The sequence below is a fragment of the Bombina bombina genome, chromosome 5 (assembly GCF_027579735.1).
Source record: "Bombina bombina isolate aBomBom1 chromosome 5, aBomBom1.pri, whole genome shotgun sequence".
Taxonomy (NCBI): domain Eukaryota; kingdom Metazoa; phylum Chordata; class Amphibia; order Anura; family Bombinatoridae; genus Bombina; species Bombina bombina.
In genome coordinates this window covers 283887760-283915434 of record NC_069503.1, presented here as the reverse complement: position 1 = coordinate 283915434, position 27675 = coordinate 283887760, and the positions used below count along the sequence as shown (strand labels likewise).

At 41.0% G+C, this 27675-nt stretch overlaps 1 protein-coding gene across 1 annotated transcript in view; it reads right to left on the bottom strand.

Annotated features, from left to right (window-relative positions):
* LOC128660264 (pituitary tumor-transforming gene 1 protein-interacting protein) overlaps positions 1-27675 on the bottom strand; it is a 336493-nt gene that overhangs the window by 64276 nt on the left and 244542 nt on the right. Inside the window, exon 6 of the mRNA XM_053714024.1 lies at positions 20539-20585. Within this exon, the coding sequence (XP_053569999.1) occupies positions 20539-20585 (47 nt within the window). The remainder of the gene's footprint in view (positions 1-20538; positions 20586-27675) is intronic.

The following is a 27675-nucleotide window of genomic DNA, read 5'->3' as shown; positions in this document are numbered from 1 at the left end:
ACCTCCTCTTTTGTTCTTTTTAATAGTGGCTCTGGATACCCTCTTTCTATTAATCTATTTTCCAAGATTTTGCATTGAGTATCATAGTTTTGTTCATTTGAACATATTCGTCTGGTTCTCAGGAACTGACCTTTTGGAATTGCCTTCTTGACATGTCTAGGGTGACACGATTTATAATTTAAAATTGTGTTGCCACCTGTGGGTTTCCTATATACTGTAGTATTTATTATATTTGCTTCTGGATCCACCACCAACTCCAAATCCAAGAATTTAATGGTGGTCCTGTTATACTCTGCTGTGAATTTCAAATTCATATCATTGGAATTGATATTCCTGATGAAATTTTGTATGGATGTTTCATCTCCATTCCACACCACCAACAAGTCATCAATGTACCTTCCATAGTATACAAAATGTTCCTTTAGAGGATTGCCATCTCCATAGACGTGGCACGCCTCCCACCAACCCATGAACAGGTTGGCATAGGAGGGGGCAAATTTTGCCCCCATGGCAGTGCCACGCCTCTGGAGATAGCAGTCCCCCTCAAAGATGAAAAAATTATGTTGTAACAAAAATTCTATAGCTGTAAGTAAAAAATAAATAATATCTTTGCTATAGTTAGAAAAATTATTCAGAAAATAAGATACTGCCGTCAGACCTAGGTGGTGTGGAATGGAAGTGTACAAAGATGTAACATCAATTGTAAGAAACCTATAGGATTCCTGCCACTTAATTTGATTTACTTTATTTAATACCTGGGTTGAGTCTCTGATGTAACTCATTAGTGTCCCCACTAATGGTTGTAGATAACAATCAACCAATTCAGATAATGGTTCAAGAAGGGAGCCCACCCCCGATATGATGGGTCTACCGGGGGGATTTAAGTTGTCCTTATGTAGTTTAGGAACAAAATAGAAAATGGGCGTGAGTGGAGTAGGCGGGAGTAAAGTGTCAAAATATTGATGTTACATCTTTGTACACTTCCATTCCACACCACCTAGGTCTGACGGCAGTATCTTATTTTCTGAATAATTTTTCTAACTATAGCAAAGATATTATTTATTTTTTACTTACAGCTATAGAATTTTTGTTACAACATAATTTTTTCATCTTTGAGGGGGACTGCTATCTCCAGAGGCGTGGCACTGCCATGGGGGCAAAATTTGCCCCCTCCTATGCCAACCTGTTCATGGGTTGGTGGGAGGCGTGCCACGTCTATGGAGATGGCAATCCTCTAAAGGAACATTTTGTATACTATGGAAGGTACATTGATGACTTGTTGGTGGTGTGGAATGGAGATGAAACATCCATACAAAATTTCATCAGGAATATCAATTCCAATGATATGAATTTGAAATTCACAGCAGAGTATAACAGGACCACCATTAAATTCTTGGATTTGGAGTTGGTGGTGGATCCAGAAGCAAATATAATAAATACTACAGTATATAGGAAACCCACAGGTGGCAACACAATTTTAAATTATAAATCGTGTCACCCTAGACATGTCAAGAAGGCAATTCCAAAAGGTCAGTTCCTGAGAACCAGACGAATATGTTCAAATGAACAAAACTATGATACTCAATGCAAAATCTTGGAAAATAGATTAATAGAAAGAGGGTATCCAGAGCCACTATTAAAAAGAACAAAAGAGGAGGTAGATCGAATACCTAGGGAAAATCTCTTAAAATACAAAAACCAGCACGGAGACAAATACAAAAAGGGAAAAATTACAAAAAATAAAATTGTCTTTAGCACCCCCTACAGTCTGGAGTTCAATAAAATTTGCAACATTATAAAGGAGAGTTTACCCATCTTAGCTGTAGACTCAGGTTTAGAAGAGATCACAAGAGAAGGCTGCAAATTTGTATCAAGAAAGGGTCTCACCATTGGGAATATGGTAGCCCCATCTGATTTACCCTTTGTACATAAAAAAACATGGTTACCTAATAGATTAGGGTTCTTCAAATGCAAAGCACAGAGATGTAAAACATGTGACTACATAAAAGAGGGAACCAAATTTAAGTCTACAGTAACAGGCCGTGAATATGACATTAAATTTAGTCTAAATTGTAAATCAACACATGTCATATATCTCCTGACCTGTAGGGGGTGCCAGATCCAATACGTTGGTAGAACGAAACGTTGTGTCAAAGATAGGGCTCTAGAACATATACGAGACATTGAGGACCCAGACAGGGATACACCGGTCTCAAGACATTTTAAAAATATGCATCAGGGGGATGCCTCATTGCTTTGTATACAGGCAATTGATTATGTGAAGAAACATAAAAGAGGGGGTAACAGGGAATATAGACTCAATTTCAAGGAAGCAAAGTGGATTTTTGAGTTAAAAACCAGTCACCCTAATGGTATTAATAAGGAGAGCGATGTTAATTTATTTATTTAATAAATCCAAGTAAGAATTCATCAATCAGGTATATTTGTAGAAAATATTAAGAGCTCTTTAACCTTATACAGCCTTAAAACATCCAATATTTACCCATATAGAGTTTTTCTTAGTCTTTCCAGTGTTAACTATTTATATGTATATGATCTTAGTATCTGACTTTGTTTCTCATCTGACTCTGTGTACCATCAATCAAACTAGAAGGGAAAGGGTTAAATGCAAATTTGATTTTAATTGAGACAGGCCTCTTTAAATAGAGGCAAATTGTACAGCTGACAGACAGCAGTGAACAAGCGTGTAGACACACGCGAAACATGTCTGCAGTCAGTCAAGCTGTAGCCTTTTCTCCTGTTTAATGGAGCCTTGTCTCCTACTTTGTTTTTATCCACTCCAATAAAGATCCTGTTTTTAGTATACTGACCGGTGTGTGTTTTCCCTTCATGGATGTCCCTGAACCGAGAGGTTGGTGAAGATTTGTGAAAGTATCCTTTCTGTTAGCCAGGCTCCTTTGTTTGTTTGGTACATACGTCATAAGTGTACGCCGGAAGCGGAGGCGTTAGGACCAGAGCTCCAGGAAGCATCACCGGACGAAGGACATGTGCCTACGCTGAAGCGAACGCAACCTGAATGCACGGATCTCTGGAAGTGGTAAGCGCCAACCTTCTTTTCTCTTTTGTTAACTCCTTGTTACCCCCTGATGGTTGATATATGTAACAGTCGTCATGATGACTGATTGAAACCTTATGAATTTGGCCTTTGCTAGTCTAGGCCAAGCCTTGAGAGCATTGAATATCGCTCTCAGTTCCATTATGTTTATCGGGAGAAGAGAGTCTTCCCGAAACCATAGACCCTGAGTTTTCAGGGGTTCCCAGACCGCGCCCCAGCCCACCAGACTGGCGTCGGTCGTGACAATGACCTATTCTGGTCTGCGGAAGCTCATTCCCTGTGACAGGTTGTCCAGGGTCAGCCACCAACGGAGTGAATCTCTGGTTATTTGATCTACTTGTATCGTCGGAGACAAGACTGTATAATCCCCATTCCACTGTCTGAGCATGCCCAGGTGCAATGGTCTTAGATGAATTCGTGCAAAATGAACTATGTCCATTGCCGCAACCATCAACCCTATTACTTCCATGAACTGCGCTATGGAAGGAATAAGAACAGAATGAAGTACCTGACAAGAGCTTAGAAGTTTTGATTTTCTGGCCTCTGTCAGAAAAACCTTCATTTCTAAGGAAACTATTATTGTTCCCAAGAAGGGAACTCTTGTTGACGGGGACAGAGAACTTTTTTCTATGTTCACTTTCCACCTGTGAGATCTGAGAAAGGCTAGGACAATGTCCGTATGAGCCCTTGCTTTTGACAGAGACGACACCTGAATCAGGATGTCGTCCAAGTAAGGTACTACTGCAATGCCCCTTGGTCTTAGCACCGCTAGAAGGGACCCTAGTACCCTTGTGAAAATCCTTGGAGCAGTGGCTAATCCGAATGGAAGTGCCACAGGTAATGCTTGTCCAGAAAGGCGAACCTTAGGAACCGAAAATGTTCCTTGTGGATAGGAATACGTAGGTACGCATCCTTTAAGTCCACCATGGTCAGGAATTGACCTTCCTGGATGGTAGAAAGGATCGTTCGAATGGTTTCCATTTTGAATGATGAAACCCTTAGAAACTTGTTTAGAATCTTGAGATCTAAAATAGGTCTGAATGTTCCCTCTTATTTGGGAATTATGAACAGGTTGGAGTAAAAACCCATCCCTTGTTCTCCTAATGGAACAGGATGAATCACTCCCATGCTTAACAGGTCTTCTACACAGTGTAAGAATGCCTGTTCGAAGATAATTGAGATCCGTGGAACCTTCCCCTTGGGAGTAGTTCCCTGAATTCCAGGAGATAACCTTGAGAAACTATTTCTAGCGCCCAAGGATCCTGAACATCTCTTGCCCCAACCTGAGCAAAGAGAGAAAGTCTGCCCCCCACCAGATCCTTCCCAGATCGGGGGCCAACACTTCATGCTTTTTTGGTAGCAGTGGCAGGTGACTTGGCCTGCTTACCCTTGTTCCAGCCTTGCATCGGCCTCCAGGCTGGCTTGGTTTGAGAAGTATTACCCTCTTGCTTAGAGGGTGTAGAATTTGAGGCTGGTCCGTTTCTGCGAAAGGGACGAAAATTTGGCCTATTTTTAGCCTTAAAAGACCTATTCTGTGGGAGGGCGTGGCCCTTTCCCCCAGTGATGTCTGAAATAATCTCTTTCAAGTCAGGGCCAAACAGTGTTTTACCCTTGAAAGGGATGTTAAGCAAAAGCGCTCTGCGCGCCACGATAGCAAACCCTGAATTATTCGCCGCTAATCTAGCTAATTGCAAAGCGGCATCTAAAATAAAAAAGAGTTAGCCAATTTAAGAGCTTGAACTCTGTCCAAAACCTCCTCGTACGAAGATTCTTTATTAAGCGACTTTTCTAGTTCTTCGAACCAGAAACACGCAGCTGTAGTGACAGGAACAATGCATGAAATTGGTTGTAGAAGGTAACCTTGCTGAACAAACATCTTTTTAAGCAAACCCTCTAACCTTTAATCCATAGGATCTTGAAAGCACAACTATCTTCTATAGGGATAGAAGTGCGTTTGTTTAGAGTAGAAACCGCCCCCTCGACCTTGGGGACTGTATGCTATAAGTCCTTTCTGGGGTCGACTATAGGAAACTAATTTCTTAAATATAGGGGGAGGACAAAGGGTATGCCGGGCCTTTCCCACTCCTTATTTACTATGTCCGCCACCCGCTTGGGTATAGGAAAAACATCGGGGGGCACCGGAACCTCTAGGAACTTGTCCATCTTACCTAATTTCTCTGGAATGACCAAATTGTCACAATCATCCAGAGTAGATAATACCTCCTTAAGTAGTGCGTGGAGATGTTGAAATTTAAATTTAAAAGTTACAATATCAGGTTCTGCTTGTTGAGAAATTTTCCCTGAATCTGAAATTTCTCCCTCAGACAAAACCTCCCTCCTGGCCCCTTCAGATAGGTGTGAGGGTATGTCAGAAAAGATATCATCAGCGTCCTCTTGCTCCTCAGTGTTTAAAACAGAGCAATCACGCTTTCTGATAAGTAGGCATTTTGGAAAAAAATGCATGCAATAGAATTATCCATTACAGCCATTAATTGTTGTATGGTAATAAGTATTGGCGCACTAGATGTACTAGGGGCCTCTTGTGTGGGCAAAACTGGTGTAGACACAGAAGGGGATGATGCAGTACCATGCTTACTCCCCTCATTAGAGGAATCATCTTGGGCAATATCATATCTATGGCATTATTATCCCTACTTTGTTTGGACATTATTTAAATGGGGAGACACATTGGCTTTCATACATATAGAACATCGTTATCTGATGGTTCAGACATGTTAAACAGGCTTAAACTTGTTAACAAAGCACAAAAAACGTTTTACAATAAAACCGTTACTGTCCCTTTAAATTTTAAACTGAACACACTTTATTACTGAATATGTGAAAAAGTATGAAGGAATTGTTCAAATTTCACCAAAATTTCACCACAGTAACTTAAAGCCTTAAAAGTATTGCACACCAAATTTGAAAGCTTTAACCCTTAAAATAACGGAACCGGAGCCGTTTTTACATTTAACCCCTATACAGTCCCAGGTATCTGCTTTGCTGAGACCCAACCAAGCCCAGAGGGGAATACGATACCAAATGATGCCTTCTATAAGCTTTTTCAGTGGTTCTTAGCTCCTCACACATGCATCTGCATGCCATGCTTTCCAAAAACAACTGCGCATTAGAGGCGCGAAAATGAGGCTCTGTCTATGACTAGAAAAGGCCCCCAGTGAAAAAGGTGTCCAATACAGTGCCTGCCGTTTTTATTAAAACAATCCCCAAGATTTAACAACTATTAAAAGTAATAATCTGCCAAATATACTTAGTAAAGTAATCGTTTTAGCCCAGAAAAATGTCTACCAGTTTTTTAAGCCCTAATGAAGCCCTTTATTCTTTTCCTTAAACAAAGAAAATGGCTTACCGGTTCCCATAGGGAAAATGACAGCTTCCAGCATTACTGAGTCTTGTTAGAAATGTGTCATACCTCAAGCAGCAAAAGTCTGCTCACTGCTTCCCCCAACTGAAGTTAATTCCTCTCAAAAGTCCTGTGTGGAAACAGCCATCGATTTTAGTAACGGTTGCTAAAATCATTTTCCTCTTACAAACAGAAATCTTCATCTCTTTCCTGTTTCAGAGTAAATAGTACATACCAGCACTATTTTAAAATAACAAACTCTTGATTGAAGAATAAAAACTACATTTAAACACCAAAAAACTCTAAGCCATCTCCGTGGAGATGTTGCCTGTACAACGGCAAAGAGAATGACTGGGGAAGGCGGAGCCTAGGAGGGATCATGTGACCAGCTTTGCTGGGCTCTTTGCCATTTCCTGTTGGGGAAGAGAATATCCCACAAGTAAGGATGACGCCGTGGACCGGACACACCTATGTTGGAGAAATAAGACTTACTTACCCTAAGACACTCATCTACATATAGTAGATAGCCAAACCAGTACTGAAACGAGAATCAGTAGAGGTAATGGTATATAAGAGTATATCGTCGATCTGAAAAGGGAGGTAGGAGAAGAAATCTCTACGACCGATAACAGAGAACCTATGAAATAGATCCCCTAGAGGAATTCCATTGTATTCAAATAGGCAATACTCTCTTCACATCCCTCTGACATTCACTGCACTCTGAGAGGAAAACCGGGCTTCAGCCTGCTGCGAAGCACATATCAACGAAGAATCTAGCACAAACTTACTTCACCACCTCCATGGGAGGCAAAGTTTGTAAAACTGAATTGTGGGTGTGGTGAGGGGTGTATTTATAGGCATTTTGAGGTTTGGGAAACTTTGCCCCTCCTGGTAGGAATGTATATCCCATACGTCACTAGCTCATGGACTCTTGCTAATTACATGAAATAAATTTGGATTCAGTGTCCCTTTAGGAGGTCGGACCGCAGTAGAAGAGGCTAATGAGGCCTACAAAAAACACAAAGATAAGACTTTTTTTTTGTTGCAAATGCATAAAATGAAACTATCTGCATAACAATACAGTAAGTAAATACACTATAATGCTATAACTCTATAGTAAATAATCATTTCATTATACTTATATATTGCAGATAGGTTTAGCAGCAACACAAACAAATTGTACAGATGAGACTTTCTGCACAAATACTACAACAGAATAAGAAAAAATCCCTAGATTAGCGCTAATGCTACATCATTTTATGGATAGCCACACAAAAAATCTTGATAAATAAATGACTTAATGTCCATATGACATAACTCGCATTAACAGGATAATAACAATGTTAGGTTATGTGTGTGATTGTTGTGCAGAATTTCTACACTGGATTTGAACCTGTGTCTCCTGGTCTTTAGTTCAGTATGCTACCTACTGAGTTATTCAGAACCGTACACACTCTGAATTTATATTCAGGGAACACAACATTTGAAGCCTCCTGAGTATCATACACAGAACAAAATTCATTATAGGAAGTTAAAGATTATGGCTGATTACATGCAAAATTAAGAGATACACAGTTTTGACAAAGTTGAAATAACCTAGTACTGGAACAAAATTTGTAAAGTACAAACAACAGTGGGGACAGTTTTTGTTCCATAAGACAGTGTAAAAACGGTATACAATGACACTAGATGCAACAAACTGTATGAACTACAGAACAAGAACACTGCACTGCTTATCTAGACTCCAAAAGGGTTTAGAAATTTTGAAATAGACCGGGAAGTTGTGAGGGGGGAAGCCATATGATCCAATCAATCTATCACAGGATTCCCTTTATGCGGTACTGTTCAGAAAACTGCATTATTCGTGGATGATCTAACTATATTTACATCAGATCCAGTTAGTTTGCTACCAAATTTCTTCAGTCCCCTAGACAAATTTTCAGCCATTAATCGTAATAAATTAAACATTTCTTAAACTAAAGCATACATTTTAAATCTACCTGAATTCTCTCTTCATACCCTAAAATATAAATATAAATTTAGCTGGTCAACACAACACCTTAAACATCTTGAAGTACATCTTTCTCATGATCTCCATACAATTGTTTTGCTAAATATTCAACCTTCGCTCCCTTCCTATACCTCTTCCAAAATCTTTTGATTACCCAATTCCAACAGCTTTGTAATAAATTCATCTGGAGAAACAAAAAGCCAAGAGTAGCAGAATCTTATAGCAACCCATCACATCAGGGGAGCTGCTGCCCCCAATATACTTCTCCACCATGATGTGGCTAGGCTTTCACACATCACCTTATGATTCCACCTCAGATAATTAATAGATGAGCAAGCGTCTCTTCCCCGGGGTTTTCCTTGCAGGATTTGATTTGACTACCCAAGCATAAGAGGACTTTGGCCCTCTTTTTAAACCATATTATCAAATCTAACCAACAGTTCTCTGACAAAATTCATAATATTCCAACATTAGCCCCCTATCCATTTGACAAAATTCATAATATTCCAACATTAGCCCCTTATCCATCACCCTTCCACTCTGGAGCCTACAACTTAATCTCCTTGACGGTTACTTAAACCTATGGCAGGACAAGGACATTTTCACAATAAAAGTTCTTTACAGTGGTAATGAGGTGATCCTGTATAATAATTTTATGAGAAAATTCAACACCCCACTACCTCTTCACTTTAAATTCATGAGACTCTGTAGCTTTCTAAGATTGTGGGGCTTTCCACATGCCCCACTACGAAGTAGAACAGGATGGGAGAGGAGGTGGGACTCGAGCAAACTGAGGTGGAAACTTCTCACCCTGTCCTAGAGAGACATCTTACGACCACCCACATAAAAAACAAATTTTCTATTGGTAAAAATTCAATGGTGTGAGTGCTGTATGGCTAGAGCGCTGATTACAACACTGTTCAAACTGTTTGCACACAAAAAATGACTTATGAAGTGGGCAGCGGAAGCGCAGGGTATTTGAATTTCAGAGCTACATTAAAAAGTTAAAGCGCATTTTTATTTCAACTGATTAATGAAACTCCATCTAAAATATCACTAACATTCATCACTTTAATTGTAGGAAGGATATTGCATGCTCAAAAGCCAGTGCTGATCATATGACTGACATCATGGACTATTTCTTGCTTGAATGCAGACATACCAATTGGTTACTTTATATTCATCTGTAAAGGTGCGTTGATATCACCTATGTAGTTAAAATTTGCACATATAAAACAAGAGCATTAAAAGGTTCCATTATCAAATTAGCTTCATTCTCTTTGTATTCCTTGTTGAATGAGCAGTATTGCACTACTAGGACTTAGTTGAAAACATTGGGTCAACCAATGACAAGAGACAAATATTTGGAGCAACCAATCAGCATCTAGCTGCCATTAGTGCTTTGCTGCTCCTGAGCCTACCTTGGTATGCTTTGCAACCAAGGATACCAAGAGAACAAAAGCAAATGAGATAATACAAATAAATTGGAAAGTTGTTTAAAAATTGCATGCTCTATATGAACCATGAAAGAAAAATGTGGGTTTTCTTCCTGGACTAAACCGATTTTTCATATACTGCGTTATTCATCATCTGTTACACTGGCTTTCCCCCCTAATTGGCAGCTTGTAATCCCTATTCTCATCTACAGGTTATCTGTCATTGTAGTCAAACCCTGATATGTTGCAAAAACTAAACTGCTAATTTTAAAACCATTTCAAAGTACAAAGTGCCCCTATTTACTCAGTTAACAACTGGTAACCGGTACGTACATTTGTAAAGGCACACAGGTAAAAACAAAAAAATCTCTCTTTCTTAAAATATAAAGCTAACATGTAAAATGTTAAAGGGATATCATGAAAATAAACTGCTTTACATTGCTACAGCAGTTACTTCAAGTCAAGTTACAGTCAATTTATTATTGGCTTATAAGTATAAAAAAGTGAAATATGTGCACCCCTGTGCCGCCCCCACAAATGGTTACAGGCAGATAAACAAATCAACAATATTTACTGTCTTTTAATTATGCTTTTCTATCCCTGCTTAAAAAAAAAATCACAAACAGATTGCGTAAGGCAGCTTCTTTCAAAATTCTCTGCCACCTGAGGAGCTGCAGAGTTAAATCACACTGACCTTGTTCGGGTGAGTGTAAGGCCCTGCTCTCGCATGACAACAGGAGGCAGCACTACACAATAATAAGCAAGGGCAGTGAACTAGCAGTGTCTGCTGCCCACTTACCACAAACACGGATGGACGTTTTCCCTAACTGGGAACATTATCCACCTCCGTATGATAAAGGGATTCTAAAACACTTTTTAAAAATACTTCTACACACTATTCTATTCTTTTCTATTTTTTCATTAATATACAAATCTATGAGGGTGAGATTTTTAAATATTAAGTAGATGAAACATGTAAGTCACTTCATGTTGATATTTTGATATTATCATTTATGTTAAGAGTTGTGTCAAATTCCATAGCATGGGGACATAATTACAGTGACACAGTTTCAGATCAATAAAACAGACTAAACAAAACAAATAAAATAGGAGAATTTTGGTCAGTCTGCTGGTTGAAGGGTGAGAAGGCAGACAATTTGGAATATCTTGTCATGTGGATAGTAGTTGCAGCAGTTCAGGATTTGTTGGTTTGGATGAAGAGGAACTTTTAAACGAGAGGTGGTAAGTCTCTCTAAATATGTTTGCTTTTAAACAGTACTTGAAGCTATATAAGGCTACAGAAAGTCTGATGGAGCAAGAGAGAACGTAGAGAGTAGGAGCAGTATGTGAGAAAACATAAATTATGCTTACCAGATAATTTCATTTCCTTCTGTATAAGGAGTCCACGGCATCATTCCTTACTTTTGGGAAATACTGAACCTGGCCACCAGGAGGAGGCAAAGACACCCCAGCCAAAGGCTTAAATACCTCTCCCACTTCCCCCAGTCATTCTGCAGAGGGATCAAGGAACAGTAGGAAAAATATGAGGGTATAAAAGGTGCCAGGCGAAAGATATAATTTAGAGGGCCGCCCATCAGAGAACACAGGCGGGGGCAGTGGACTCTCCTTATACAGAAGGAAATGAAATTATCTGGTAAGCATAATTTATATTTTCCTTCTTAATATAAGGATAGTCCACGGCATCATTCCTTACTGTTGGGAAACTTATACCCAAGCTCTAGAGGACACTGAATGATAACGGGAGGGACAAAAAGAGAGGCGGACCCTAATCTGAGGGCACCACAGCCTGCAAAACCTTTCTCCCGAAAGCTGCTTCAGCCGAAGCAAAAACATCAAACTTGTAAAATTTAGAAAAAGTATGTAAGGAGGACTAGGTAGCCGCCTTACAAATCTGATCCATAGAGGCCTCGTTCTTAAAGGCCCAAGAGGGAGCTACTGCTCTAGTAGAATGAGCCGTAATCCTTTGAGGAGGTTTATGTCCCGCTGTCTCATAATCAAAGCGGATAACACTCCTTAACCAAAAAGATAAGCAAGTCGAAGAGACCTTCTGTCTCTTACGCATCCCAGAACAGACAACAAACAAGGAAAAAGTTTGTCTAAAATCCTTAGTAGCCTGAAGATAGAACTTCAAGGCGCGAACCACGTCCAGATTATGAAGCAAACGTTCCTTCGCAGAAGAAGGATTTGAACACAAGGAAGGAACCACAATCTGTTGATTGATGTTGCAATCTGACACGACCTTAGGAAGAAAACCTAACTTAGTACATAGGACAGCCTTATCCGAATGGAACACCAGATAAGGAGGCTCACATTGCAAGGCAGCAATCTCAGATGCGCGCAGAAGCAATAGCCAGTAGAAAAAGAACCTTCCAGGACAACAATTTAATGTCAATCTCATGCATAGGCTCAAACGGAGCCAATTGCAAAACCTTAAGAACAAGATTTAGACTCCAAGGAGGAGCCTTAGATCTAAACACTGGTTTAATCCTAATCAGAGCCTTAACAAAGGACTGTACATCAGCAAGCTCGGAGGGCCTCTTGTGCAGTAAAACAGATAGGGCCGAAATCTGTCCCCTCAGGGAACTGGCAGAAAGGCCCTTCTCCAGTCCATCCTGGAGAAACGACAGGATCCTGGCAACCATAGTAAACCCAAAAACGTTTTTAATATTTTTTGAAATTTCATTATATATATTAAATGTTTCAAATAAGTACCTGTTAAATGTTTTCACTTGATTTCCAGTTATTCCTCATTAAAAAGCTTTATTTCCCCAAACCCATTTTTTATCTCATTACGTTAACCCTATAATGATTTTCTACCTAGGTAGAATCATCATGGCGACCTGCATGCGCATATAATTATTTTAAAAGTAACGCATGCGCATCTTGGCCCCTCATACCTAGCTAATGCGGCACGTCACTATACTGACAAGGGAAGCAGGGCAGACTTCATAAAAGTGACGTCGATGCTGGTGGGAGTGGCGCAGCCGAGGTTTCACTAAAGAGTGTCCTTTTAATAATTAAATAAGATGGGCAGAAACAATTGCCTATTGGATGTTGATAAGTTAGTTTTGCATAATTGCCTATTTTAAGGGCGGTCGTTACTGCTTGTTGCATGTGAATTTTAAAGTTTAATTAAAGATATTAAAAAGCTTATTTTCAGGAAAAAAGTAAGTTGATTTTATTGCATGTATATCTCTAATTACAATTATGTATTTTGTTTTGCTAATACTTGACAAAGATTTCTAACCCTTTAACTTTATGCCAGAAAAAACAACGCTCTTCAAACCAGAATAAGTAGGTTCTCCACACCTCATGATAGATGTGATGAGTAATCGGCTTACGAGCTTGAATGAGAGTATCAATAACTCTCTCAGAAAAACCTCTCTTGGCTAGGACCTATTTAACAAAGGTCTGTCAGACCTGATCTGACAGTGCGGATCAGGTCCGACAGACTTCACTGAATGCAGAGAGCAATACGCTCTCCGTATTCAGAATTGCACCAACAGCTCTTGTGAGCTGCTGGTGCAATGCCGCCCCCTGCAGATTGGCCGCCAGCAGGGGGTGTCAATCAACACGATCATACTCAATCGGGTTGAACTGCAGCGATGTCTATCCGCCTCCTCAGAGCAGGCGGACAGGTTATGGAGTGGCGATCTTTAGACCTCTGCTTCATAACTGGTGTTTCTGGCGAACCTGCAGGCTCGCCAGAAACACGGGCCCTCAATCTCCACGCAGTCAGCCTCAGAGAATCTAAATTTTGATGAACAAAGGGACCTAGTTCCAGCAGATCCCTGCAACAAGATAACTTCCATGGAGGAGATGATGACATCCTTACCAGATCGGCAAACCACATCCATTGCGGCTACGATGGAGCAATCAGTATCACTGATGCCTGCTCCTGCTTGATGCGGGCCACTACACAAGGAAAATGTGGTAACAGCGGGAAAAGGTAAATTAGACTGAACCTCCAAGGCACTGCTAATGCATCTATTAGCTCTGTCTGAGGATCCCTGGACCTCGACCCATATAAGATCTATCTCCGGCGTCCCCCACTTGTTGCTTATTTTTTTGAAAACACTTTGGGATGGAGAGACCATTCCCCCGGATGAAAGGATTGTCTGCTGAGAAAATCCACTTCCCAGTTGTCCACACCCGGAATGTGGATCGCTGACAGCGAATAGCTGTGGGCCTCTGCCCACTCCAGAATTTTAGATACCTCCCTCTTTGCTAGGGAGCTTCTCGTTCCCCCCTGATGGTTGATGTAAGCCACCAAGGTGATATTGTCTGATTGGAATCTGATAAACCGGGATGAACCCAGAAGAGGCCAAGGCTTCAGAGAATTGAAGATTGTTTTAAGTTAAAGAATGTTGATCGGGTGGGAGCATTCCTCCTGAGATCACAGGCCCTGTGCCTTCTTGGCACCCCAAACAACTCCCCATTCTGATAGACTTGCGTCCGTAGGCACAATCTCCCAGGATGGTCTTAAGAAGGATGTCCCTCGAGACAGATGATCTGGACAGAGCCACCAAGAAAGCGATTCTCTCAACTGATTGTCCAGAGAGATCTGTTGAGACAGATCCGAATGATCACCATTCCACTGCCTCAGCATGCACAGTTGCAGCGGTCTGAGGCGAAACCTGGCAAAGGGAATGTCTATGCTGGACACCATGAGACCAATTACCTCCATACACTGAGCCAAAGAGGGCCTTAAGGAGGTCCGGAAGGGCAAGACATGCTGAAGCAAGCTTGCAATGTCTCTGTTCTGTTAGAAATATCCTCATGGATATGGAGTCTATTATAGTACCCAGGAATTCTACCGTGGTGCTTGGAATAAAAGAACTATTTTCTAGATTAATCTTCCATCCATGGGATCGAAGAAGAGAGAGAAGAGATTCCAAATGGTCCTCGTCCAAGTAGGGAGCTACTGCTATACTCCGGAATCTGGCAACAGCTAGAAGAGCACCTAGCCCTAGAACCTTCGTAGAAATTCTTGGAGCAGTAGCAAGACCAAACAGAAGTGGAATGAACTAGAAGTGCTGGTCTAGGGACGCAAACCTTAGGAACTGGAAGTGATCCTTGTGGATTGGAACGTGAAGGTAAGCATCCTTCAGATCTATAGTGGACATGAACTGTCCTTCCTAAACTAAGGGAAGGATGGACCTTATTGTCTCCATCTTGAACGAGGGGACGTTTAGAAATTTGTTTAAGCACTTTAGGTCCAGAATCGGGCGAAAATTTCCCTCCTTCTTTGGGACCACGAAAAGGTTTGAATAGTATCCCAAACCTCTTTCTGCGATAGGTACCGGGACAATGACCCCTAAGGAGGACAGATCCTGCACGCATCCCAGAAAGGCTTCCCTCTTTTCTGGTCTGGAAGACATGCTTGAGAGGAGAAATCTGCCCTTGGGTGGATGAGACTTGAAACATATCCTGTATCCCTGAGCTATGACCTCCAGGACCCATGGATCCTACACGTCCCTGAACCAAGCTTCTGAAAGGAGAGACAGTCTGCCCAATACACGATTCAGTGCCAGATCGGGGGCCGTCCCTTCATGCCGATTTAGTCTCAGCTGGCTTCTTGCTCTTCTTGGATTTATTCTAGGACTGAGCCAGCTTCCAAGTACTCTTGGTGTGCTCAGGCATAGCGGAGGGCTGCTGTCATTGGGATTTATCAGAACTATGTCCCTTAGACTTGTTCTTTTTATCTTTAGGTAGGAAGGCACCCTTGCCCCCAGTAACCGTGGAGATAATGGAGTCCAGGCCTGGACCAAATAAAATCTTTCGTTTAAAGGGAAGGGAAAGAAGTCTGGACTTAGAAGTCATATCCGCAGACCAGGACTTCAGCCAGAGCGCCCGACGGGCCTGAACCGAAAAGCCAGAAATCTTAGCATTTAGGCGAATAATCTGCATGTTTGCATCACAGATAAAATAATTGGCAATTATCAAGGCTTTAATTCTACCCTAGATAACATTGAGGGGACCCTCCACCTCGATCAATTCTGATAAGGAGTAGCACCAGTAGGTAGCTGCTCTAGCAACTGCGGCAATGGCCACTGCCAGTTGAAACAAGTATCCCGTATGTTGAAACATCTTTCTTAGAAGAGTTTCCATCTTCTTATCCATTGGCTCTCTGAACGACGAGCTATCCTCAAGCGGAATAGTAGTACGTTTGGCAAGCGTGGAGATAGCGCCATCCACCTTAGGGACGGAACCCCACAACTCCAATTGAGAGTCCGGGACTGGGAATAATTTTTTAAAGGAAGACGAAGGGAAAAAGGAAGATCCAATTCTGTCCCATTCGTTCTTAATAATGTTCACCATCTTTACAGGCACAGAAAAAGTTAAAGACACTACCCTGTCCTCGTAAACTCTGTCTAATTTAGGAATCAAAGGTTCATTAGGCAGCTTAGCCTCTGGAACCTCTAATATAGACAGGACTTCCTTTAGAAGAAAACTTAGGTGTTCAATCTTAAATCTAAAGGCTGGTTCCGCCGCAGCAGGAGGCTTAGAGGCAGCAGACTCTGTCCCAGAAAGATCACCCTCTGAAGCTTCAGAGTGCGACTCATCCTCGGATAACTGCGACAAAGCAGAGAAATCCAATAAATTACATGATGACCCCTGGGCAGGAGAGCTATGATTAACCTTCTGCTTGTGTTTAGCAGGGCGAGGTAAAGCACTGAGGACCTCAGACACCTCTATTTTTAACTACGCTGTAAAATCTGATGGCAAAAGGCCCCCTCCAGATGGAAGATCAAGCGTGCTACGGGAAGCTGCATGCGTAGAAGGAGATGACTGTTGGGTATGCACCTCACGGGACGGCGAGTCCTCAGAGGTGGATGGCTCAGTAGTACTAAAGGGGTTAACCTTCTATGACCTAATAACATTGTCAAGGCATGTGGAACATAGTTGAGAGGGTGGGCATACCAAGGCCTCCTCACAATAGAAACAAGTATTACTATTTGGAATAGAGGGAGTACCATCTAGAATCTCAGAATCCTCCATAGCTTAAGCTAATGTTTCTCAAAAACAGCACCTTTATACTCCTAATGGCTGGGACACTCAGCACCTCCTAGACCCAGACAATACATAGAAATAGCGTCTTCTCCGACAGCCAGCTCAGTCAGGAAAGAGGAAATGAAAGTGAGACCTCTCCCGGTCACATGGTGCGCAAGGCTGGTGCGCAAGGCAGGACCGCCCCTGCTATGAGAAAAAGCACGGCAAGCTAAAAATAAAATCTCACACATAAAGCAGCATAAAATCAAAGCATCACATTTGATTAAACCCCCTCAGGAGATATTAACCCATGATTCTATTAAGATAAAAGTAGCCACACTGTGACCCTGTCTAACATTTTCAACATATGTAAAAATGTAAACGATCTTACCAGAATCCATGCTGTGGAACAGAAAAACAGCCTCTCAAGTGTGACAGTCTTGTAGCATCGCTCCTGACATGGACTTGAGTGAGAAAGACAAGCAGGCAGTGAAACTCGTCAACACTGCTTGCTTAGGAGCTGTTAGCAGGCAGTCTGGATGAGTTCGCATAAAGATTCTCCCTACATCTCCAGACTCTAACTTTCGTCAATGCTCTCACTGAGAGGCTGACAAGACTGCTTAAAACTCCAGTCCCATATCGAAGGGCAGATACCCCTCCTAAAGAACTACTCCGAAATCTTCTGACACTTCTCTGCCATCCTCCTGTGACGAAAGGCAAAGAATGACTGGGGGATGGGGGAAGTGGGAGAGGTATTTAAGCCTTTGGCTGGGGTGTCTTTGCCTCCTCCTGGTGGCCAGTTTCAGTATTTGCCAACAGTGAGGAATGATGCAGTGGACTCTCCTTATATTAAGAAGGAAATAACTATGTGAAAAGAGGAAAGAAGCGGTCCCGATATCCAGGTATATATAAAAGAAAACAGCTTTATTATTCCAATTTAAAAAAAATCAACATGGGTCACACAGTGGTAATAGGTTTTACGCGTTTCGGCCCAGTACCGTACTCATAAACCTAATTAGACACAGGTAAGTGTCTGTTTAAAAATTATAAAAACTTCATGGTTATTGGTTGGTGTGAAACACACCCCTATTAACCATGTAAAGACAAATGTACACACATAAATCACTTAACAAAGCATTGACCTGATCAAGAGAAATTAGAATCTAAGAAAATATACCATATTGTTAGCAACCATCTTAATATAAACATAAGATTTATAAAGTGCAAATTTATAAACAATCCAAATAAATTGACATAGTTCAAAATACTGCCTAGATAAGACCTGTAACTATGATGTATTAATGTTTACACTTAAAAATCTAATATGCATTGGATTTAGTGTACCTTATATTAAAGTTAAAAACTTTTGATGTTGCATATATAGTTATTTAATTACTTGTGTTTTTGTTGTAATTCGACTCACAAATAAAGTTTATGGATATTTAGTAAAAAAAGCTCAATTCCAAAATTTCTAGGGACTAGAAGGGTTTTTAGTATCAAATTTGGGTTAAAGCTTCTGTCTAATGCCTCGGGATTTTTTACATAATTAAATATCTAATAATGGTGGTAAGGGGTTATACTGTAATGTGGCTATGAGTATGTTATTATAGATAGATAATAGCTTAACCACTATGTGATTACATTGTACGATGCACCAGTGGTAGAGGAACAAAACATATCCTCTGTATTTATTGGCCAACAGGAGATGCACTGGACCAAAAAACAACTTATTTCCAATGGTTAATAATATCAAACTCAGAGTTAAATCCCTGAGGAACCTGAGTATTCAGTTTCATGATCCAGTACACCCCCTGTCTAGCTAGGATCTCATCCTTATCACCACCTCTAGGGGGTAATTTTATGGTCTCAATGCCTCGCCATCTAAATGCTCCAGTATCTTTGCCGTGCACCTCAATAAAGTGCCGTGATAATGCTGAGCATGGCTTCTCATATTTGATATATCCTAAGTGTTCTCTGATTCGGGTGCGAACTTCCCTGCTAGTCATTCCAACGTATTGTTTGGAGTGTGCCTGGCACTCAATGAGGTACACTACATAGGTACTGGAGCATTTTATGCACCCTCTGGAGGCAAATTTTTGTGTGGTGGCACAAGAGTAAAACTCTTTGCCCTCAGTGATGAAATCACATGCTTTGTATCTGTGATCCCCACACTTGTAAGTGCCATTAACTTGCAACCAAGAGCCTCTGTTTTTTGTTTGCAAGGTAAGAGGCTTGGAGACAGCATATTACCTAGGGTTAGGTTTTTTTGAATAGACACACCTAAATCCCTTCTCCACTGTAGACTTTAGATGTACATCACCCAAAAGTATGGGAAAATATTTCCGGATGATGTCACACACTTTTGAGAAATCTGAGGAGTATTGTGTAATAAATGTGAGTGGTCTTTCATCCCTATTCCCCCGTTTGGGCGTTAAAGAGTTAGGAAATAACTATTCTCATCAATGATCAAGGTGGTGGTTTGGGAAAATATTTAGAGATAACTTAGGGACCTATAGTTAGGTGTGAGGTTGTTGAGAGCTTTGTAGGATCAACATGTTAAAGGGACATTCCAGTCAAAATTTAAATGCACATAGATTTTTTTTACATCTTTGCATAGAAATATATTTGCAATATAAATGTATTGGCAAAAATGCTTCTAGTAAAAGTTATCACTGTTTTAGTGTTAACATTGCATATGCATGTGAAGCATAACTAGCTATTCTCACTGCCCCCGCAATTTAAATAATACAGCTGCTCAGATAATCAGTGGGGCTTGTATCATGTCAGTAATTAACAAATAGAGTCATTATCAGATGGTACAATCACCTTGGACTCTCTGAGCAAGTGCTGTGTTTAAAATGCTGGTGCTCGGTGCATACATAAATACACTTATGAAACAGCTATAGCTTTTATTAGAAGCATTTTTGCTAATGCATGTATATTACAAAACTGCTTCTGTTCAATACCAAAATGCACCCATGTGGTTTCCAATTTTGGCTGGAATATTCCTTTAAGAACTATATTTCTAAAGCATATGGGGAACTAGTGTGTAGGGACTGGCACAATAGATGAGCTAATCAGATGGATATGTAAACAACTTGAACAAACAAACAAACAATAAATAAATGAAAAAGGAAACAATGCAATCCATTAGTCACAAGCATCTAAATAATGGACACATCACCCATCAGTACGACAGGGGAGTAGTTGCAAAGTATACAACCCCTTTTTCTTCCTCACTTCTAGGAGATCATTTAATGCTTATCTAAAGTAAAGTTCATAGTTGCTATTTTGAGTTTAAAACACTGCAAATGTTGTGCTAAATGTGATGACTAAACATCATAGTACTATGGAAAACAAGACTGAGCTCTAAAAAAGGGAATATTTACCATAGAATCCACAAATAGTTGATGTTAAAAAAAATTTCTTCTACCGCACCCATGGACTATTGCCATCACTGCACTAGGCATAGGATAACTGGAATGTCGAGTCCCTTATATTTTGGCAATATACATTTGTTAATTTTGTATTTCACAATATACATTTATCTTGCTAAGTAAATTCTTCATTTTGTATTATATATAGAATTTTGTTAATAAAACTTGTATAGAAAAAAAAAAAGGAGAGAGAATACACATACCATATTTCTTACGGATCTCATTATGCTTTTGAGTCCTTTCAGTCTTTCTGTAAAGAAGGAATACATAATTAGATTTGTGTGAAAAAGATGGCTATCAAATAACAGAAATAAATGCAATACAAAAACTATGTACAAATAACAGGTTATCTTGAATCTTAATAGATTATACATTTTGAATATACTTATAATTGCATATCAATGTTTTGTCCATCGTTCAGACCTCTGTGCTTTTGATTTTCAGACTGTTCCCTTAATTTTAACCAGTGGCTTTGCATTTGGTAGATAATTCACACATAGGGTTAATTTATCAAAGGCTTTTGCCAGCCTTTGAGCCCCTACGGCTGCAGGTTCTCACAAGAGAACCTGCACGCCGTATTTAACAAGCAGCGGTCATCAGACCTCTGCTTTGCTAACCTCTTCGCCACCTCTTGTTTGGCGAAATTCAATCTCCCCAGTCTTTTCCGACTGGGGAGATTGACAGCTCCTGCCCACGCGTGATTGGCTGTTCGCAGGCAGGGGCGGGATTGCACGCGAGTGCAAAAAGGAAATTTATGCTTACCTGATAAATTTATTTCTTTTACGATATGACGAGTCTACGGATTTCATCCTTACTTATGAGATATCGCCTCCTGGTCAACAGGAGGCGGCAAAGAGCACCACAGTAGAGCAGTATATATAGCTCCTCCCTTCCCTCCCACTCATTCGACTGAAGTTAGGAAGAGAAAGGAAAAGCGTGCAGAGGTGACTGAAGTTTAACAAAAATAAAGACCTGTCTTAGAAAATGACAGGGTGGGCCGTGGACTCGTCATATCGTAAAAGAAATAAATTTATCAGGTAAGCATAAATTTCCTTTTCTTTTACAAGATATGACGAGTCCACGGATTTCATCCTTACTTATGGGATACAATACCAAAGCTGTAGGACACGGATGAAAGGGAGGGACAAGACAGGAACCTAAACGGAAGGCACCACTGCTTGAAGAAACTTTCTCCCAAAAACAGCCTCGGACGAGGCAAAAATACCATATTTGTAAAATTTGGAAAAAGTGTGAAGAGACGACCAAGTTGCAGCCTTGCAAATCAGTTCAACAGAAGCATCATTTTTGAATGCCCATGAGGAAGCCACAGCCCTAGTAGAATGAACCGTAATTCTTTCAGGAGGCTGCTGTCCAGCAGTCTCATATGCAAAAACGGATGATACTCTTCAGCCAAAAAGAAAGAGAGGTAGCCAAAGCTTTCTGACCCCTACGTTTTCCAGAGAAAACAATAAATACTGAAGATGATTAACGGAATTCTTTAGTCACCTGCAAGTAAAACTTCAGGGCACGGACCACATCCAAGTTATGTAACAAACGCTCCTTCTTAGAATGATTAGGACACAATGAAGGAACAACAATTTCCTGATTAATATTCTATTAGAAACAACCTTAGGAAGAAAACCAGGTTTGGTACGTAAGACCACCTTATCAGAATGGAAAGTAAGATAAGGAGAATCACATAGTAAATCCGAAAGCTCAGAAACTCTGCGAGCAGAAGAAAAATAGCGACCAAAAATAAAACTTTCCAAGATAACAACTAAACTAAATAACTAAATAATTCCTATTTAAAACTCAATACTTACCTGTAAAACATAGTTACATTGTATCTAGCTTAGGTTTTATTTTAATTTTATTGTATTTATTTTAACTAGGTAGAATAGTTATTAAATAGTTATTAACTATTTAATAACTACCTAGCTAAAATAAATACAAATTTACCTGTAAAATAAAACCTAACCTAAGTTACACTAACACCTAACACTACACCATAATTAAATAAATTAACTAAATTAAATACAATTACCTAAATTAAATTAGCTAAAGTACAAAAAAAACAGAATTTATGCTTACCTGATAAATTTCTTTCTCTTGTGATGTATCAAGTCCACGGATTCATCCATACTTGTGGGATATTCTCCTTCCCAACAGGAAGTGGCAGAGAGAGCACCTACAGCAGAGCTCTCTATATAGCTCCTCCCTTAGCTCCGCCTCCCAGTCATTCAACTGAAGGCTAGGAAGAAAAAGGAGAAACTATAGGGTGCAGTGGTGACTGAAGTTTTTAAAATAAAAATATACTACCTGTCTTAAACAGACAGGGTGGGCCGTGGACTCGATACATCACAAGAGAAAGAAATTTATCAGGTAAGCATAAATTCTGTTTTCTCTTGTAAGATGTATCGAGTCCACGGATTCATCCATACTTGTGGGATACCAATACCAAAGCTTTAGGACACGGATGAAGGGAGGGACAAGACAGGTACCTTAAACGGAAGGCACCACTGCTTGTAGAACCTTTCTCCCAAAAATAGCCTCCGAAGAAGCAAAAGTATCGAATTTGTAAAATTTGGAAAAAGTATGAAGCGAAGACCAAGTCGCCGCCTTACAAATCTGTTCCACAGAAGCCTCATTTTTAAAAACCCATGTGGAAGCCACTGCTCTAGTAGAATGAGCAGTAATTCTTTCAGGAGGCTGCTGGCCAGCAGTCTCATAAGCCATACGGATGATGCTTTTCAGCCAAAAATAAAGAGAGGTAGCCGTAGCCTTTTGACCTCTCCGCTTACCAGAATAGACAACAAACAATGAAGATGTTTGACGGAAATCTTTGGTTGCTTGTAAGTAGAACTTTAAAGCAAGAACCACATCAAGATTGTGCAACAGACGTTCCTTCTTTGAAGAAGGATTAGGACACAGCGAAGGAACATCAATTTCCTGATTGATATTCCTATTTGAAACAACCTTAGGAAGGAATCCAGGTTTGGTACGTAAAACCACCTTATCTGCATGGAAAACAAGATAAGGGGAGTCACACTGTAAAGCAGATAACTCAGAAACTCTTCGAGCCGAAGAGATAGCTACTAAAAACAAAACTTTCCAAGATAGAAGCTTAATATCTATGGAATGCATAGGTTCAAACGGAACCCCTTGAAGAACTTTAAGAACCAAGTTTAGGCTCCATGGCGGAGCAACAGGTTTAAATACAGGCTTGATCCTGACCAAGGCCTGACTAAATGCTTGAACGTCTGGAACATCTGTCAGAACTTTGTGTAAAAGAATAGACAAAGCAGATATTTGTCCCTTTTAGGAACTAGCTGATAATCCCTTCTCCAATCCTTCTTGGAGAAAGGACAAAATTCTAGGAATCCTAATCTTACTCCATGAGTAACCCTTGGATTCACACCAACAAAGATATTTGCGCCAAATCTTATGATAGATTTTCCTGGTGACAGGCTTTCTAGCCTGAATCAGGGTATCAATGACCGACTCAGAGAAACCACGCTTTGATAGAATCAGGCGTTCAATCTCCAAGCAGTCAGACGCAGAGAAATTAGATTTGGATGCTTGAACGGACCTTGGATTAGAAGGTTCTGCCTCATTGGCAGAGTCCACGGTGGAACAGATGACATGTCCACCAGGTCTGCATACCAAGTCCTGCGTGGCCACGCAGGCGCTATGAGAATCACCGAAGCTCTCTCCTGCTTGATTCTGGCCACCAGATGTGGGAGGAGAGGAAATGGTGGAAATACATAAGCCAGATTGAAGGACCAGGGCACTGCTAGAGCATCTATCAGTACCGCCTGGGGATCCCAGGACCCGTAACGAGGAAGTTTGGCGTTCTGTCGGGATGCCATCAGATCCAATTCTGGTGTGCCCCATAGCTGAGTCAGCTGGACAAATACCTCCGGTCTCCGGATGGAGCTCCCACTCCCCCGGATGAAAAGTCTGACGACTTATGAATTCCGCCTCCCAGTTCTCTACCCCTAGGATATGGATTGCTGAGAGATGGCAAGAGTGATCCTCCGCCCATCGGATTATTTTGGTTACCTCCATCATCGCTAGAGAACTCTGTGTTCCTCCTTGATGATTGATATAGGCTACAGTCATGATGTTGTCCGACTGAAATCTGATGAATTTGGCTGCAGCTAGCTGAGGCCACGCCTGAAGCGCATTGAATATCGCTCTCAGTTCTAGAATGTTTATCAGGAGGAGAGATTCCTCCCGAGACCATAAGCCATGTGCTTTGAGGGATTTCCAGACTGCACCCCAGCCTAGCAGGCTGGCATCTGTCGTTACTATGAGTCACTTTGGCCTGCGGAAACACATTCCCTGAGACAGGTGGTCCTGAGACAACCACCAGAGAAGAGAATCTCTGGTCTCTTGGTCCAGATGCAGTTGAGGAGATAAATCTACATAATCCCCATTCCACTGTTTGAGCATGTATAGTTGCAGTGGTCTGAGGTGTAGGCGGGCATAAGGAACTATGTCCATTGCTGCTACCATGAGTCCGATTACCTCCATACACTGAGCCACTGATGGCCGAGGAATGGAATGAAGAGCTCGGCAAGTGATTAAAAGTTTTGATTTTCTGACCTCCGTCAGAAATATTTTCATTTCTACTGAGTCTATCAGAGTCCCTAGGAAGGAAACTCTTGTGAGAGGGACCAGAGAACTCTTTTTTATGTTCACCTTCCACCCGTGAGATCTCAGAAAAGCCAACACGATGTCCGTGTGAGACTTGGCTAGCTTGGCTGGAAAGTCGACGCCTGAATTAAGACGTCGTCTAGATAAGGCGCCACTGCTATACCCCGCGGTCTTAGAACCACCAAAAGGGACCCTAGCACCTTTGTGAAAATTCTGGGAGCCGTGCCCAACCAGAAAGGAAGGGCCACAAACTGGTAATGCCTGTCCAGAAAGGCGAACCTGAGGAATTGATGATGATCTCTGTGAATAGGGATGTGTAGATACGCATCCTTTAAATCCACGGTAATCATATATTGACCCTCCTGGATCAGAGGAAGAATAGTTCGAATAGTCTCCATCTTGAAAGATGGTACTCTGAGGAATTTGTTTAGAATTTTGAGATCCAAGATCGGACTGAAAGTTCCCTCTTTTTTGGGAACCACAAACAGGTTGGAGTAAAAACCTAGCCCTTGTTCCGCTCTTGGAACTGGGCGGATCACTCCCATGGTATGTAGGTCTTCTACACAGCGTAAGAACGCCTCTCTCTTTGTCTGGTTTGCAGACAATTGAGAAATGTGAAATCTCCCCCTTGAGGGGGGGAGTCTTTGAAGTCCAGAAGATATCCTTGGGACACAATTTCTAAAGCCCAGGAATCGTGAACATCTCTTGCCCAAGCCTGAGCGAAGAGAGAGAGTCTGCCCCCTACTAGATCCGGTCCCGGATCGGGGGCTACCCCTTCATTCTGTCTTAGAGGCAGCAGCAGGCTTCTTGGCCTGTTTACCTTTGTTCCAAGCCTGGTTAGGTCTCCAGACTGACTTGGATTGGACAGAATTCCCCTCTTTCTATGCTGCAGGGGAAGCTGAAGCGGGACCACCCTTGAAGTTCCGAAAGGAACGAAAATTATTTTGATTGGTCCTCATCTTATTTGTTTTATCCTGAGGGAGTGCATGGTCTTTCCCTCCAGTGATGTCTGAAATAATTTATTTCAGTTCAGGCTCGAATAGGGTCTTTCCTTTGAAAGGGATGTTCAACAATTTAGATTTTGATGACACATCAGAAGACCAGGACTTAAGCCATAACGCCCTGCGTGCTAAAATGGCAAAACCTGAATTCTTTGCCGCGAATTTAGCCATTTGGAAAGCGGATTCTGTAATGAAAGAATTAGCCAACTTAAGGGCCTTAATTCTATCCATAATATCCTCTAATGGAGTCTCCACCTGGAGAGTCTCTTCTAGAGCCTCAAACCAGAAAGCAGCTGCAGTAGTTACAGGAACAATGCATGCAATAGGTTGGAGAAGAAAACCTTGATGAACAAAAATTTTCTTTAGGAGACCCTCTAATTTTTTATCCATAGGATCTTTGAAAGCACAACTGTCTTCGATAGGTATAGTTGTACACTTAGCAAGAGTAGAAATAGCTCCCTCCACCTTAGGAGGGGGAGCGAACGGAATACCTGGTCTATCCCACTCCTTAGTAACAATAGTCACAATCCTCTTAGGGACTGGGAAAACATCAGTGTAAACAGGAACCTCTAAGTATCTGTCCATTTTACACAATTTCTCTGGGACCACTATAGGGTCACAATCATCTAGAGTAGCTAATACCTCCTTGAGCAATAAGCGGAGGTGTTCAAGCTTAAATTTAAAGGCCGTCTTTCCTGAATCAGAAATCTTTCCCTCAGATAACAAATCCCTTACCCCTACTTCAGAACATTGTGAGGGTATATCGGATACGGCTACTAAAGATGGCTCAGCATTTGTTCTTAACCCAGAGCTGTCACGCTTTCCTTGTAAACCAGGCAGTTTAGAGAAAACCTCTGTGAGGGTTTTATTCATAACTGTGGCCATGTCTTGTAAAGTAAATGAATTAGACGCACTAGAGGTACTTGGCGTCACTTGTGCGGGCGTTACTGGTTGTGACACTTGGGGAGAGCTAGATGCTAAAATATGCTCTTTATAATGTATAGACATATCAGTGCAAGTGGGACACATTCTAAGAGGGGGTTCCACAATGGCTTCTAAACACATAGAACAAGGATTTTCCTTGGTGTCAGACATGTTAAACAGGCTAGTAATGTAACAAGCAAGCTTCGAAAACACTCTAATCAAAGTAAATAACACTTTAAACAAAAACGGTACTGTGCCTTTAAGAGAAAAAAAGCTGCACAAACTCTGCAAAATAGTGTAAAAAAGCAGTAAACAAAACAAAATTTTTACAGTAGCATCATAAAGCCTTAGTAACTTTGCACCACTATGCAAATAAACAATTAACCCCTTAATGTAAAAACCAGATTGAAAAAACTTCAAAACCGGTAAAATAACGTTCAGCACCTTGCCACAGCTCTGCTGTGGCGCCTACCTGCCCTTTAGGAATGATTTGTGGGGAAAAAACCTCTTTACAGCCCTCACATACAGCAGGAACCTCTGGAGAAGTAGCTGGATGCTTCTGAGGTAAAGTTAACTAGGCCCCTCCCACCTCACTCAATGTTATGGGGCCTAAAATAAACTCCACAGAGTGTTTCTTATACTAGCCATGTGGGTTAATAACCCTTAAAAGTCCCTCAAAAAACTTTATATTTGCAACTGAACCAAAACGTTTTTTCCTATCAGTGTCACCAGTAACTATGAGCCCTTTATGCAAGC